At 40.9% G+C, this 16,019-nt stretch overlaps 1 protein-coding gene and 1 pseudogene across 2 annotated transcripts in view; one reads left to right on the top strand and one right to left on the bottom strand.

Moving 5' to 3' along the window:
• The window catches only part of ATP6V1H (ATPase H+ transporting V1 subunit H), a 127,372-nt gene that overhangs the window by 45,234 nt on the left and 66,119 nt on the right, over positions 1–16,019 (top strand). For both annotated transcript variants that reach the window (XM_004479847.3, XM_004479848.3), the window contains 2 exons: positions 4,768–4,865; positions 10,712–10,904. In XM_004479847.3, the coding sequence (XP_004479904.1) occupies positions 4,768–4,865; positions 10,712–10,904 (291 nt within the window). The remainder of the gene's footprint in view (positions 1–4,767; positions 4,866–10,711; positions 10,905–16,019) is intronic.
• Positions 771–1,475, bottom strand: LOC139436448 (post-GPI attachment to proteins factor 2-like; annotated as a pseudogene).

Genomic DNA, 16,019 nt, shown 5'->3' with positions numbered 1-16,019 from the left:
TTAAAAGTAAAGTTTATTATTACCAAAAAAAAAAAAAAATTCAGGGCCTGGGACAGTAGGGAGGATGGGAGCCCATTTTGGGATAGGAATCTGTGCCTCTGACCCCTCCGTCTCACACTTTGCAGAGGAAAGCCAGAGATTTCAGAAGGGAAGAAAAATACATGCTGTGCCAGGTATTTTTTCTGGAATGGGTTATCCCTTGGGTACAGGACATCATGTCTATCAGGTAACATCAGAACCACACACTGGCAGAGCCTTTGGGAATTGTCTAGCACCCCTTGGCCCTCCACCACTGTTCATGTGGACACACTGCTCATGGGCATAGTCCAAATGAAAGAAACAAAGTTAGGGCTAGAGCGTCTGGGCCACCTCAGCCGTGAACTGTTGCCATAGACCTGGATGTGCACGGTGGATCCTAAGACACCTTAGTCAAGGTAATGACCCTGTGGTTTTCTGGTAGCAGTCCCTGCTCAGTGTCCCCTGACCTCAGTGAGAGGTGACCCCGTGAGGCCCAAGAACTTGGTGGTGCTTAGGAACGTCAGGACCCTCTTGTGAACCCACCTTCTTGGAGCTTCTCAGGCACAGGTGACAGATAAGTTAGCAGGGCAGGGATAAAGCCTTGTCCTACGCCTTTTTGCTCTGCCCCTCCTCCTCTGGCTTCAGAGGGGTCCAGAGAGGACACGGGGTAGAAAGGCCAAAGCATTTCCTTGTTTCTTGCCATCTGGACAGTGGGCTGCCTCCTTCCCAGCAGGGTTCAGGGCCACTTTTCCTCAGGCCGGGAGCAGCTCCTTGTTCCCGATGTCCCACAGGCCATCTTGTGGGATGGCATGTCCATTGGGACAGCAGTGTATTCCAGGATGGCAAAGAGCGCGTACACTCCACCCTCACAACACACCTCTATGCCGAAAGTCAGCCAGCACTGGGAAGCAGGAGATGAAGCTGATGATGGAGTTTCTGTCTCCAGCTGTATGACTTTCCATCCGACTGTCTTACGTGTGCATCTTGGTCAATCGCCAGAGAATGCAGGCGAGGAGCAAGTGACTGAGGGACACGGCCATGGACACAGTACAAGCGTTTTCGTGGATGTTGATGTCCCGGGAGGAGGAGACATAGGTGAGCACTGGCAGTGTGAGGTTCTCCACGGTTTTGAGGCCCGAGTGGCGGTGAACTGGCTGAGATAGTGGTTCCAGGAGGTGAAGGCTACCAAGAAGTGGGGTGCCAAATGCAGGCTGCCAAAGAAGGGCCCCGTGGAGTGCTGGGCAGCTCCACGCCGATGGCCACGCTTACCAGTGGCAGATAATTTTGGGCAACCCACTGTGTGTGGCCATTGTCTCCTCAGCATGGAAAAGCAGGAACCAGAAGATGCAGAAGAGGAAGGTGAGAATTGGACAGCAGACCGCAACCAGGGCCACCAGGGTGAAGCAGAGCCAGACCAGGGTCCCTCGTGGTCCTGCAGCAGTGAGGAGCTGGTACATCTTGTCAGATCTAGGTGGCAGCCGCTGCGCAAGCCACCAGCTAGGGTAGGGGGCCAGGGGTGGGGGGCGGGGGGCAGGCCAGGAATACTTTTGAAATGTTATAATGTCTGCTGATAGAGTAGGAAATTTTAGGGAAAAGAAAATATATGCAGCAAGAAAAGACCAAGCTGAGCTTTTGCAATAAATAGTATAGAAGATAATTTTCTGTATTATTGACATGGAATATGGAAATGGACTTTAGGGAGGTGATTATATTAAATTTGGGGGTATTCATTTATTCACATCTTGCTAGGCAGAAAACAAAAATGACTTCACTGGGATAAAATACATCTCAGAACTTCAGGTTCTCCTTTTTCCCTTCTGGAGTCAAATGATAAAATGGAAAGAAAGTAAGATGAAGTAGAATGACTATTAATCATTCATTTGGCAAGCATTTTTAAAGTGCTTTTATTTATCAGTGACAGTGCTTAAGGACTGAGATTTTAAATAAAACAAACCTCATCTTTTACTTTCTGTTCTAATGGGGATGACAGAGATATATGTATCACACACTCACACAAACATACACACAGATATACAATGCACATGCACACATATTCACAAAGAGCTAGGATAGAGACTTATATGTGGTGCTGTGTAAGTGATTAATTCTATCTGGAGAAACGAGAATATAATAATAGTAGATGCAGTGGCAGCAGCAGCAAACGTTTGTTTAATATTATGTGGCAGGTACATTAATGTAATTATCCCCAAATCCATGGGATTTTCCTATTCCCCCCGTTTTACAGGTAGGAAGCTCATTCAGTGTTAAATAGCTAGTAAGTGACTGAGTGTGGAAGGCTGGTTTTCGAGCTTCTGTCCTTAACAATTATGCTGTACTGCCTTCTCTTTTGATGGCGGAAGAGTTACCACGTTATCTAAGACTTGACATAGGTGAGTCGATTCAGATGGCGAGGAGAATGGGCCTAAAGCTTTCCAGTAAGGAGTTGGAAGTATGTGTCTGATTCTCAGGCGAGAGAAACTGTTGGAACTAATGACTGAAGGTCATTAGTGATCCTAGCATTTGCATGTTGGTGAATTGATAAGAAAGAAGAGAGGTAAAAATGTGATAATTTTTTCAAGAAACCTTCAGGTATTGGGAAGAAGAAAGATGGCAATGCAGAGATTGCTACAAGGTCTAGAGATAGCTTTAAGGTGGGAAAGGATCGAGTATATTTAGGGGCTGAGGAGAGGAAACCAATAGAAGAGGGAGGTTGAAAATATAGTAGAGGAGTCTGATTGATGGAGCGTCATGTTGGAGGAATGAGTTACAGAACCCTGCTGAGGAGACCTGTGTCTCTTAGGTGACAGCGGGGTAAGAATGCCTGTAAATGCAGGTCACTTTGGGGGCTGAGATGGAGGTAGCTGAGTGAATCTCTAACCAGTGGCCTCTCTTTTCTTGTTCTCATCTACTGACAGTGAGGGAAGGGAGTTGGACAAGAGGACATGTAAGGTAACTGTGCAGTAGTGGAGAGAACAGGCCAGATTTACTTGATGACCTCTCATGGCTGTGTGATTTTTTTCCCCCATCTGTGCTGAACTGCCACACTGTAGGATTAGAGATGGTGGCTGGCTAGAGTGGGCAAGAGCTGATTGTCTTCTTTAAAAACACATTGAATAAAATTTTTTTTTCTTTTTACTAGACAGTGTTACATGGTTTCAAAAGAATTGATCAAGTCTGGCGATAAATAAGAGGCAGAAGGAGGTGAAGGCAGAGAATGGGAAGAGGCAATTCAAACTGATAATTGCATATTATAGATAGCGCCAGTTAGGACATGGGACTTTTTTGGTGTCAATGGGAATATACATAGAATTAATCAATTTTTACATGAAATACCCAGAGCAAAATGCAAATAGAAATTTAGAGTATTTCAGATTTTAGCAGAATAATTTTATGTGTAAGACCGATAAGACAATGTAAGTGAACGACAAGCAATATCATCTACTTCCTTTAATTGAAATTAATGATTCCCTTATGTCTCCACTTTGAAAGTAACCTCTGGAATGATATTTGAGATGTCTTACCAGATATAATGGGAGAGACTGAAGTCAGTTTTAGGATCAGTACCTTTTGTGTCCTTACTTATAATGTGAATATTGAAGCTAAAAATACCAACGAAGAATGCATTCTTAAAATGTATTGTGTTTTTCGAAGTATCTTGGTAAATGGGCACAATAGAAAGACTTAACAATAAACAAAAAAATTTTTTGTAGTGAGGACATTGATGATAAAGGGAAAAGTAGCAATACCCTAGGTTGCCTTTTTATTTATTGTGTCTAGAAACCTTGCTCAGACTGTCTCTCTAAAGAAATATGGGATTTCTCCTTCAGAAAGGTTTATTCTTCTTAGCTTAATGGGAAAAAAAATCCCATTTTTTTCCATCCTGGAAGATCATTTCAGAGTTGAAAATGCATTTTTTTTTGTTTTTAATTTCTGCTAGTGCTTTGAGCTTTTTGGGCAAATTATATTGCTGGATATTTTGGACTTGTGTGGAACTATATTTACTACTTTTTAGGTAAAATCTCAAGATAACCCTTTCTTGATACCTTTGGACTATTCTACTTAATGTAGTTGTATCATTGCAATTTTGTACTTAAATTGCCTGGAATTTCTTTGAAGTGGTAGGTTTTTAAGAACTTTGTTTAAAATTAGAAAACAAGTGTTCAGTAAATTAGGTTTTGTGAATTTATATACCATTCTTTTTTTTTTTTTTTTAATTAGCACATTCTTTGTTAAGATTAGAGTCTGAAAGTCCTCCTGTCTCTCCTCTTCTTATCTGTATAAGGCTTGTCATAAATAATTAGAGAAGAGCCGGGCCAGATGATCTTCCTAGCTTTGGTAAAATGCAGGGAACTGCAACTTGCTGGGGAATATTATTCCTGCTTATTTCAAGTTTCAGATTTAACCTATGAGATGGTGCTACAGAACTGACAGTTTTAAAAATTACAGGCAATCTAATTAGACCTTTTATATGCTGTATAGTTGTGTTTTTTTTTGAGTTCACATTTATTGAGTTGCTACGATATGTCTAGCTGTGAACTCATGAGTTATTTCACTTAGTCCTAGCAATATCCCTTCAAGGTGCTTGGTGGCGGCGTCCCCATTAAGAATTGAAGAACCTGACTATTGGAGAGGTTTAGTAACTTGCCCAAGGCCACTCTATCTCTGAGCACACGCTCTTCTCTTTGCTAATGCTACTGATCTTTGATATTTCTGTAACGATGTTAAACCCTCACACTTCTTCTTGCGCAGAGTTCTCAGTACGTGCAGTGTGTTGCTGGCTGTCTTCAGCTGATGCTGCGGGTCAATGAGTACCGCTTCGCCTGGGTAGAAGCAGATGGGGTAAGCTGGTGAGTGCCCTTTACTTTAACATAGAAGAACATTTGAAAGCATCTCTCCTTGACATTTTCAGAGAAATTAGCACTTCTAATCATCTAAAAGAAGTGTTCTATCTTTTTCGGGTCTGCTTATACAATGGATTGTGCTAACTTTCTTAAAAGATGATGGTGACCTTCTTAGAAGTAAGTAACAGTGAAACTGAATGTTTCCCCTTTCCCTCGCTGTGTCTGTGCTATTTAGTAGGTTAAGGCCTCCTAAAAACGTAACCCTTGACAGAACAAATCCCAGATACCCAGAATACGAAAAACAATGAAGAATCTTGTGGTGAATGCAGCAAAAAGTCAACAAGGAAAGGTCTTGCCCAGAAAGTTGTGAATATAAACTATTCTTTCTAGTGCCATATAATTAGCCATTATCTTTGCAGGATCACGATTTGCAGGTTCAGAAACTTGGAGGGCCTGTCTACTCAGGCTTAACTAACTTATTCAAATACATAGACAACCTAAAAACCTCCAAAACCAACAAGTGAAATTCTATTTCATGGCCAGAAAGTCAGTTTGTTTATTCATGAGGGATCTATCTGCTCTTTTCAGTTAGTGAGGACATTGTTTCTTTGTTGGAAAATCTATCCAGGTAGCTAGATTATCAACAAAGGTTGCTGAGTGAGCAAGGATGCAGAGAGTTGATTTAATGACCTTTATAGGTGTGTCCTCAGCCTCAGGTGGTGACGCCTCTGCCTGCAGTTCAGGGAACATACCTGCCCAACGACCAACTCTCCTAAGCCTCCTCAGCAGGCAGGTTTTTACGGGGCGGGGTACTTCTGCCAATGGCTCTTCCTGTGAATTGTATTCGAATTGTCAGGAACAGGCTAATAACCATTAACTCAATAAATTAGTTATTATTATCTTAATCCGTAAAATTTCAATCTGTTTTCTTTTTCTTTCTCTTTTTTCACTCTTCAATATACTAGGAAAAGTAATCATCCCAGTTTGCCATCTGGGTCAAATGAACCCACGTAAAAATGCTTTTAGTCATTTTATGAATAATTAATAGAATTAAGACTAAAGAGAGAGCGAAAAAATTTTAATAAGAATTTGAATGCAGTACACCTTTTTGTCATAAGTAGATTTTGGTGCACAAACATTATAAAATATGAAGGAGAACAGTCACATGTCCTTTTAGCAAAATGGGATGGTCTAGATTCTTGTTGGAAAATATTGCCTTAAAGTCTTTCATGTTGGATGGCTAACTAGGTGAGAATACTATGTTTCCTTTTTTGTCCTTAGAAAAATATTGGCCATCAGTATATCATTCATGATGTAGTCACCTGAAGTCACTTATGTGACCTATTTCACCATTGTTGTTAGGAGGGAGTAGTGCTCTGACTTGCTGCTTTCATCTTCTGCTTGATCTAATAATTGTGAAAGAGGTAAGCGGACTTGGCCCAATGGATAGGGCATCCGCCTACCACATGGGAGGTCCGCGGTTCAAACCCCGGGCCTGCTTGACCCGTGTGGAGCTGGCCCATGTGCAGTGCTGATGCGTGCAAGGAGTGCCCTGCCACGCAGGGGTGTCCCCTGTGTAGGGAAGCTCCACATGCAAGGAGCTCCCATAAGGAGAGCCACCCAGCATGAAAGAAAGTACAGCCTGCCCAGGAATGGCGCTGCATACGCAGACAGCTGACATAAACAAGATGACGCAACAAAAAGAGACACAGATTTCCTGGTGTCACTGATAAGGACAGAAGTGGTCACCGAAGAACACAGCGAATAGATACAGAGAGCAGACAACTGGGGCGGGGAGAAGGGGAGAAAAATAAATAATTAAAAAAAAAATTGCAAAAGACCTTCCCAATTGCCATTATGGGCAGAAAATGAACAATCCCAAATAATTCTGTACCCATATAAGATTAAAAATATTCTTTGCATTTTGTAATGTATTGGCAACTTTACTAGAAATTCTGAAAGTTAGCATCGAGTTTTTAAGTCCTGGAGCTAGAAGGGGGTTTATGCTGGCAGTAATTGCCTCCACAAAGTCAACCAACATTTAGTACTTCAAAGTACCATGAAAAGTAGAAAGTAATATAAAAAAGGCAAGATTTAAAAAAAATAAAAACTTTACATGTATTTTGAATATGGAAGGTGCTCTATGGCTTTAAATTGTAGCAGCAGCCAGCTAAAAGTGCATGAGCTGGCCAGTGAGCCAGCTGTTTTCAAATCCTCCTCAAAGTGCTTTGATTTGGAAAAAAAAAAAAACAACAAAAGAAGAAAACTTAATAAAAAACCAAAATGATCTTAATCATTATTTTGGCCTCGTGAACCTTAGTCTTCTACCTAATCTTGGATTTGGCAATTATTCATATTCATTGATCTCTCTGTTGTGCCACATATTATGGGGAATAGAATCATACATGGCCCTTTCTGTCAAGAAATCTACAGTGTGTTCAGCATTACATACCTAACAAAGGTGGCATGTAGAGTTAGTTCTACGGCATCATTTAGTAACTTTTCAGTGACTTACGAAATAACACTACGCTTGCTGATTGGTGTTTTTGAACGTAGCAGTCCTCTTTCACTTACCTCGGCGCTGAGAGGATGCTGAAGTCTAGATGGTCTTGAACGCCCTCACGTTCATCAGCTCTCACTCCAGGGCCCTTTCTCAGGGACTCCTTCCCTCCTGCACTAGACTCTTCTTGTGAGCCTGGGTGGTATCTGCATTTGCCCACCATAGATCCTTGTGCTTTTCCGTGCTCTGGACTGTCCACATCATCTTCAACAATCATTTGTTAAATTACCGTGTTCAAGTTTATCTTGTACCTTTATGTCCTTTCAGTCTTTCCTCTTAGCATATTCTTTTTCATATGTCACTATGTTCAGAACTAGGATTCTTTCCCTAAATGAATCCCTTCCTCATTCTGGCAACTGGTTTTATTTTGTTTCATGAGGATATGAATGTCTTGTGTTTAATATTTGGATTTTGAACACTGTCTTACCTTTTTAATATTATCAAAATATGGTATATGTTTTAAACTCTTTTTGACTTGTCTGCAGTGTTCATCATTGTTGACCATACCTCCTTTGAAATCTTTCTATGGCTTCTGTGACAGTGTACGGTCTCTGAGCAACCTCCCCTTTTTCCTCCCCTTATTTATGTATGGATGTATGGATGTATTTATTTTTTTAAAAAGATTTATTTATTTATTTCCCCCCTTTGAGGCTTGCTTGCTGTCTGCACAGTCCATTCACTGTGCGTTTTTCTGTGTCTGCTTGTCTCCCTTTGTTGTGTCATCTTGCTGCGCCAGCTCTTTGCGGGAGCGGGCCATCAGCTCTCTGCAGGCACGGGCGAGCCTGCCTTCACAAGGACGCAAACCCAGGGCTTTCCATATGGTAGATGGGAGCCCAATCGATTGAGCCACAGCTGCTTCCTTTTGTTTATTTATTAAAGATTTTTATTTTCTTCTCCCCCCCCCCCCATTATTGTCTGTTCTCTATGTCTGTTCACTGTGTGTTCTTCTGTATCTGCTTTTATTCTTATTGGGCGGCTCCAGGAACTGATCCTGGGACCTTCTGGGTGGGAGAGAGGTGATCACTCTCTTGCGCCACCTCAGCTCCCTGTTTTGCTGTCTTCTTACTGTCGCATCTCTGTGTCTCTTGTTGTGTTGTCTTGCTGTGTCAACTCTCTGCGTTGGCTGGCACTCCTGTGCGGGGAGGCATTCCTGAGCGGGGCAGCATTCCTGCATGGGGTGGCAATCCTGCATGGGGCACACCACTCCCATGTGGGCTGGCACTCTGTGTGGGCCAGCTTGCCACGTGGGCCAGCTTGCCTTCACCATGAGGCCCTGGCCATCAAACCCTCGACCTTCTATATAGCAGATGGCAGCCCAACTGCTTGAGCCACATCTGTTTCCCTTTTCCCCTTATTCTTAAAGAAGCTTTAGATTACATAAATGTTACATCGAAAATAGAGGGGATTCCCATATATCCCACCCTTCCCCCTCTCATACTATTCTCCATTAACAACTTCTTTCATTAGTGTGCTACATTTATTACAATTGATGAACACATATTGAAGCATTGCTCCTTACCATGGGTTGTAGTTTATATTATGGTTTATACTTTCTACCACACAATTTTATAGATTTTGACAAAATATATAATAGCCTGTATCCATCATTGCAATATCATGCAGAACAATTCCAGTGTCGCAAAAATGCCCCATGTTACATCTGTTCTTCCCTCTCCTTCTCCCTCAGAACCTTTGGTAATCACTGTCTTTATATATCAGTGTTACTTGTTCTTCCATTACTAGATAATAATAAGTCTATTTTAGTCCGTAGTCATAGTCCCTCCTTAGGTTTGTTCATTCCTCAATCTTAAGGATTTTGGGATGGTGATGCCTACTCTGCTTCCACGTGAGAGGGTGCTTGGATCTCATGGGGCAGATGGGGATCTTGCTTGCATTTGTAGATTCTCTCTTTTTTGGGATGGGCATTGTACATCATCATCCTTCTGTTAGTTGTCCTGGGTGAGTCCAGTGAACTGGAGAGTAGGTATTGGCTGCACCTCTGCTGAGATTCAGGACTCAATCAGCATATGACCAGCCAGAAGATTTAAGTCTCTGGGACATATATTTAGCGGGTTTGGACTAATTATAGGTTCAAATAAAAGGCACAGAGGAAGCCATGTATAAGAAAATTATAAATGAGTCTAACATTGGGGAGATAGGCTATCATATCATGTATGCAAAGGTAAGGCCCACTGACAGGGTGCTGATTTCCTGGGGTTGTCTGCTTTGCCTGTAGTGTCTAGATGTCTCTAGAGCCATCAGGAGCACCCCTGCTTGAGGCACAGTTTACTGTGGCTGTCAGTGAGATCCTCCTGAGATGTACAGAAGGGTAACCCCTGGAATGATCTGACTCTGAAGTCTCTTAGCCACAAAAATTACTTTTAATATTTCCCCCCTTTGGTCAAAGTCTTTTTCCAAATATATCCCTGGTTGGTGCTTGATAATCCTTGGTGCCAGGGAGCCTCATCCCCTGGAGTCGTGTCTCATGCTGGGGGGGCAGGGGGAAGGTATTGAGTTCGTCTGCCGAATTTGGCTTAGAGAGAGGCCATATTTGAGCCACAAGGAGGCCTTTAGGAGGTATCTCTTAGGCAAAATATATTACTGGGTCCCCTTTAAGTTAAGGTCTCATGAACCAAAGTCTAGTCTGTCTTTAGATCATTTTTTAATACTTATGTGATCTTTTTATCCTTTGTTGTGTGAATGTAGAAAATTTCCTTAGCTTTCTTCTATTCTACATATTCCATGTAGTTTTTCCAGTTTCGTTATCCAGTGAGAGGTCAAACTAGAAGCTTCTGAGGTCTTAGTTCTGACCCCAAAATTCAATAATTGTGATAAATTCAAACTCGTCATGGGTTTCCTCCAAATTCATTCCCTCAGTTTTCTCTGAGTTTCCTGTATACTTTAAAGTTATCAGTGATCCTCTTGGTTGCTTATTCTCAAAATCCTTATAAAATATTTTATTTCACCAAGACTCATTTTGCCACCAAGTCCTATTTTTGCTTCTCCACTGTCTTTCACATTCTTCTTACCATTTCCTTTTCTGTATTGAAAGTCTTTGTCTTCTTTCTCATTGATTCCCTGTAAGCAAGCGCAGCTGCTTCCTGAGGTCCTGTGACTTTTGGAAATAGATAAGTCGAGCTGTGATGGGAGATGGCTTTCTATGAGTAAGGGTCTAGCTGCTTATTATTGCTGTCAGGCAGGAAACGGAATATAATTCAGAGACTTTTTCCATTAGCACAAAAAGATACAAATCATTATTTAATGGACTTTCTAAATGTGTCTTCTTTTTCAGCATAATGGGAGTTTTGAGTAACAAGTGTGGCTTTCAGCTCCAGTATCAAATGATTTTTTCGATATGGCTCCTGGCATTCAGTCCTCAAATGTGTGAACACCTACGACGCTACAACATCATTCCAGTGCTGTCTGATATCCTTCAAGAATCTGTCAAAGAGAAAGTAACAAGAATCATACTGGCAGCATTTCGTGTAAGTGTTTTTGTTTGTGTGTGTGAGGTGTGTGTATGTGGAGCGTTTTCACTGTGTGATATATTTGAGGTATTAATAGGTGGGAAAAAGTTGCACGTTCTCTATGTAGATATAAAATATGGAGTAAAATATCGCTGATTGGTGATGAAGGCTTGGAAGAGTGGTATGGTTGGAAGGAAGGCATTTAATTTTTAATTTTTAAATTATTTTTAAAATTCATAATACACTCTATTTTTAGAGAAGTTTTAGACTAGAGAAAAATTACATCAGAAGTATAGGGGAGGGAAGGGGCTGTGGCTCAATCAGTTGGACTCCGTCTACCATATGGGAGGCCCGGGGTCATGTTCCGGGCCCTCCTCGTGAAGGCAGGCTCACCCGCACGCTGCAGAGCTGCCGGCCCACAAGCGCCATGGAGTGCCACTGGCCCACAAACGCAGCGGAGAGCTGACTCAGCAAGCTGACACACAAAAAAAGGAGACATGTGAAAACACAGAACACACAGCGAATGGACACAGAGAGCAGACAAGCCGCAAGGGGGGGTGGAAATAAATAAAAATAAATACAGACACACAGAAGAACGCACAGTGAATGGACACAGAGAGCAGACAGCAAGCAAGCTGCAAGGGGGGGAATAAAAAAAAAAGTATAGGGGATTCCCATATAACCCCCCCTCCCAAATACACATTTTTCCTTATTATTAACATCTTACATTACTGGGGATGCATTTGATGAACCAAATTGAAGCATTGTTACTAATCAAGGCCTGTAGTATATGGTTTACCCTTTGTGCTGTACAGTTTTACAAAACGTATGATGTCATGTATCTGTCATTGCAGTATCAAACAGAACATGGAAGGAAGGCATTTAAATGAATGAAATGTATGGGTTATAGAATGCTTGTAGAGAAATGGAATTGGAATGCATTCAGATAGGGAATCTGTACATTCCCAGAGACTGTTGTTGCAGGAATTTTTCTCCTTTGGGCCTATATTTTAATATGGCCCTATATTTCAGATGCAGTATATACTGATAAGCAGTATATTTCCAGAACAACTATATAAAGGTCTTTAATTATGTTGAACAGTAAAGTTATCCTATTAAGATATTAGAATTTTGACATTAGAAGAGACTTCGGAGATTGTTGAAGGAAACTTCTGCCTTTTAGCAGACAAGACATGTGAGGACTGTAAAGAGCAGAGCTGAGACCTTGGTTTCCCTTGTGCCACCCAGTCTCCCTTCCAAAGGGCCGTAAGGTGTCCTCTATCCTTAGAATAATCTCAAAGTACAGAAATAAATAATCATAAATCGGTTACCCAAAACCAATGTATTTGCTATGGTAGTTGTCTATTGATAATTTAATTTGTTGCCATAGAATTTAGATGTTTTTTTTGGGGGTGGGGGATGGCTTGTTAACCTCGTTTTGTGTCTCTTAAAAAACTTATCCAAGAATAATAATAGTTGACATAGCTCATCTAGTGCTTACTCTGCCATGCATTGTTCTAACTGCTCATCAAAGCCCTGCAACATAGCAATTGTTGTTGTTATTTGTATGTTGGTATTAGTAGTAGGAGTGATAGCCTTCTCATTTCTCAAATGGGTATACAGAGAGGTAGTGAATGTTATTGGTAGGTAGTAGACATGCAAATCCAGGTTGTTGGCTTCAGAAACTGTGCTTTTAACTATTATTTGTTCTTATGCTTTCTTTAAATAAACAGCAATAATAAATAAATATCTAAAGCAGGAACAGATGTGTGGCAAAAATTTAAATAGTGTAGACATCACAGTTGTCAAATATAGCCACTAACATCTTTCGGGTTTTTCTAAGCATGGAGATATATATGTGTGTGTGTATAATTTTATTTTAAAATAAAAAATTTGGCTTCTTTCTATAGCTTTATTCTTACTCAACAAATTATAGTGAATTATTTCCATTTTCATTTATGTTGCCCTCCCACATTCTCTTTACTAGCTATAGTCTCCCTTGTTGATATAAAGTGCTTTTTATTGAAAGGCGTGGAGGGTGTTTCCAGTTTCTTTTACATGTGTTGGCCTTCTTTGAGGAATATTTCTGTTGGATATAGTTATAGGAGATGGAATTGCTGAGTAAAAGTATACTTTCTTTCAGTTTTAATAGATAACTGCTAAATCACCTTCCAAAAACGTGAACTATATTTCCGTGAGCTAAATATGGAGAGAGTGTGTTTTTCCATTCTCTCAATAGCACTTAATACTTTCTATCTTAAGTTTTACAAAAAAAGGTGAAAATGAAATCAGTTTCAAATTTATATTCTTTTAATAATGAATGAGGCTGAACATGTTTTAATATTTTATCAGCCATTTACATTTCTCCTATAAATTGCTTATTCATAGCATTTGTCACTTTTTAAATTTTAAAATTTGATGTGTAGAAACTCTTTTATAGATATTTATATTTAATAATGATAATGTTTATTGAGAGCTTATTATGTATTGGGCACTGTTCTAATTTCTTTAAATGTATTATGCATTTAATCTTCCCGAGAACTCCATGCAATAGGCATCAGGCCAAAAGAGGTTAAGTGATTTGCCAAAATAGCTAGGAAATGGCAGAGCAGACATTTCAAACTCAGACAGTATGACACATGCTTTAATCATCATGCCAGGCTGTCTTTGATGATGAGAATAATAATTGGTATAATTTATTGAGCGATTTTTCATGCATTGCATTATTTTGTGAATACCCAGTGGGTTCTCTTAGAATTTTTGTTTTACAGAGGAGGAAACCAAGACTTCAAGATGAATTCCCTAGGTAGTAGGCAATAGAATTGGAATTTTAATCAGGTCTCTCAGACTCCAAGCCATCCCCTGTCCCCTTAACCACTCTACCATCTCTGTTTTTTTTTTTAAACTCAGTGCATTTTCCAGTAATCTTATGTGGAGCATTAAAAAGGGGGGAACTTATGGAAAAGAAGACCATAGGTAATGTGAGAAGGAATTGGGTTGCTTAAAATACCCAGTTGATGGTATTAAACCTTGTGACTTTCCTGGCAGCCTAATGAGCTGGGGGAGCTATTAAAGGCATTGAGAAGTAGATTGATTATAAATCCTACTGAAAGAGCAGAAAGTGAAATGAAGAGCAAAAAGTGAAATGGAAGTGTGCACTTTTAGACTCGATCAATGCCAAGTGGACCAAGTATTGCTCTGTGCATTAGATTTGCTTTTGATTATTTTTTATTAAAAGTAACTTTCGTATAAAAATTGTCCTATGGCCCCTAGAAGTTTACTCTTAAGAAACGGGTAAATATGGTATCTTACTTCTCTTTTTTTCTCAACATGCTGGCTCTGCCATTAGTTTTTCTAGTAAGTGCACTCTGTATGGGTTCCTGGTGGTAAATATCATTCTAGTCCAGATAAGACAATAATCAGTTCTTGAATGGGAGCAGGTTGTATTAATGAGATGTTACTGTGAGGCATTTTAGTAGCTAAACTGAATGCATCATGTATTTTTTTTTCTTCTACTTAAGTGTTTCATTTTCCATATTCTTAAATTATTTAGTAAAGATAAAAAATTCTAGAAATAGGGTCTTCTGCCACTCTCCTTTTATTGTATGAGCTCAATTTAATTCAACAGTTTAGAGTAATCACCCCCCCCCCTTTTTTTCCCCCAGAGGTACCATGTATTGAATCTGGGACCTCGTATATGGGAAGCAGCACCCAACCACTTGAGCTGTATCCACTGCGTTTAGTCCCTTTTATGTGCTAGGTGCTGCGCTAATCATTGGGGAACATGGATGACCAAGATGTTGTTTGAATCCCAGATCGTGGCATTAAGTGGGGAGGACAGAGTATGTAAATAAATAATTCCAGTGCAGTGCAACGATAAGTCATACAAGAGTAAAAGGAGTAGAAAAGAGGTGGAGGATAAGAATAGGGGTTTTAATACCTGCAATTTATGATCTATTTGCCCTTCCTACAAATGAGGAAGAATTGCAGCAGGTACTGAAAAGCTGAAGAGTTAGAGGGAGTCTCTGAATTCTCATCTCTTCCCACTTTGGCTCTACCCTGCTTGGCATGAATTACTGCAAAGAGTCTGTGTACTCAGGTTTGCAGTGCCTAATGTTTGCCTGGCATGTGGAGTGGAGGGTGGCTTAGCTGGTTTCTTGGCTGGCCTCTGTGCCTTTGACAAGTTGCTTCACTTCTCCATGCCCCACGTTTTTCATGTGTCAAGCGAGAGTAATACTGTTTGCCCAAAATCCATCACTGGACTTTTTTTTTTTTTAAAGGTGAATATTGTGTACTTATTTTTTTTCCTTTATTTTTAAAAAAATGTTACATTAAAAAAATATGAGGTCTTCATATACCCCCCACCCCCCTCACTCCATTCCTCCCACATCAACAACCTCTTTTTTTTTTTAAAGATTTATTTATTTATTTAATTTACCCCCCTCCCCTGGTTGTCTGTTCTTGGTGTCTATTTGCTGCGTCTTGTTTCTTCGTCCACTTCTGTTGTCGTCAGCGGCATGGGAAGTGTGGGTGGTGCCATTCCTGGGCAGGCTACTCTTTCTTTTTCACGCTGGGCGGCTTTCCTCACGGGCGCACTCCTTGCGCGTGGGGCTTCCCCACGCAGGGGACACCCTTGCGTGGCACGGCACTCCTTGTGCGCATCAGCACTGTGCATGGCCAGCTCCACACGGGTCAAGGAGGCCTGGGGTTTGAACCGCGGACCTCCCATATGGTAGACGGACGCCCTAACCACTGGGCCAAAGTCCGTTTCCCAACAACCTCTTTTATCACTGTGGCACATTCATTGCATTTGGTGACTACATCTTGGAGCACTGCTGCACCACATGGATAGTGGTTTACATTGTAGTCTACACTCTCCCCCAGTCCACCCAGTGGACCATGGCAGGACATATAATGTCTAGCATCTGTTCTCGCAGTACCACCCAGGACAACTCCAAGTCCTGAAAATGCCCCCACATCATATCTCTTCTTCCCTCTCCCTACCCTCAGCAGCTACTATGGCCACTTTCTCCACATCAATGCTACAGTTTCTTTCATTACTAATCACAATAGTTCCATAGTAGAATATCAGTCAGTCCACTCTAATCCATACTCTATTCCTCCAGCCTGTGG

Source organism: Dasypus novemcinctus, chromosome 14 (genome assembly GCF_030445035.2).
Source record: "Dasypus novemcinctus isolate mDasNov1 chromosome 14, mDasNov1.1.hap2, whole genome shotgun sequence".
In the NCBI taxonomy this organism is placed as follows: domain Eukaryota; kingdom Metazoa; phylum Chordata; class Mammalia; order Cingulata; family Dasypodidae; genus Dasypus; species Dasypus novemcinctus.
This window is presented reverse-complemented; position numbering and strand designations above follow the sequence as displayed.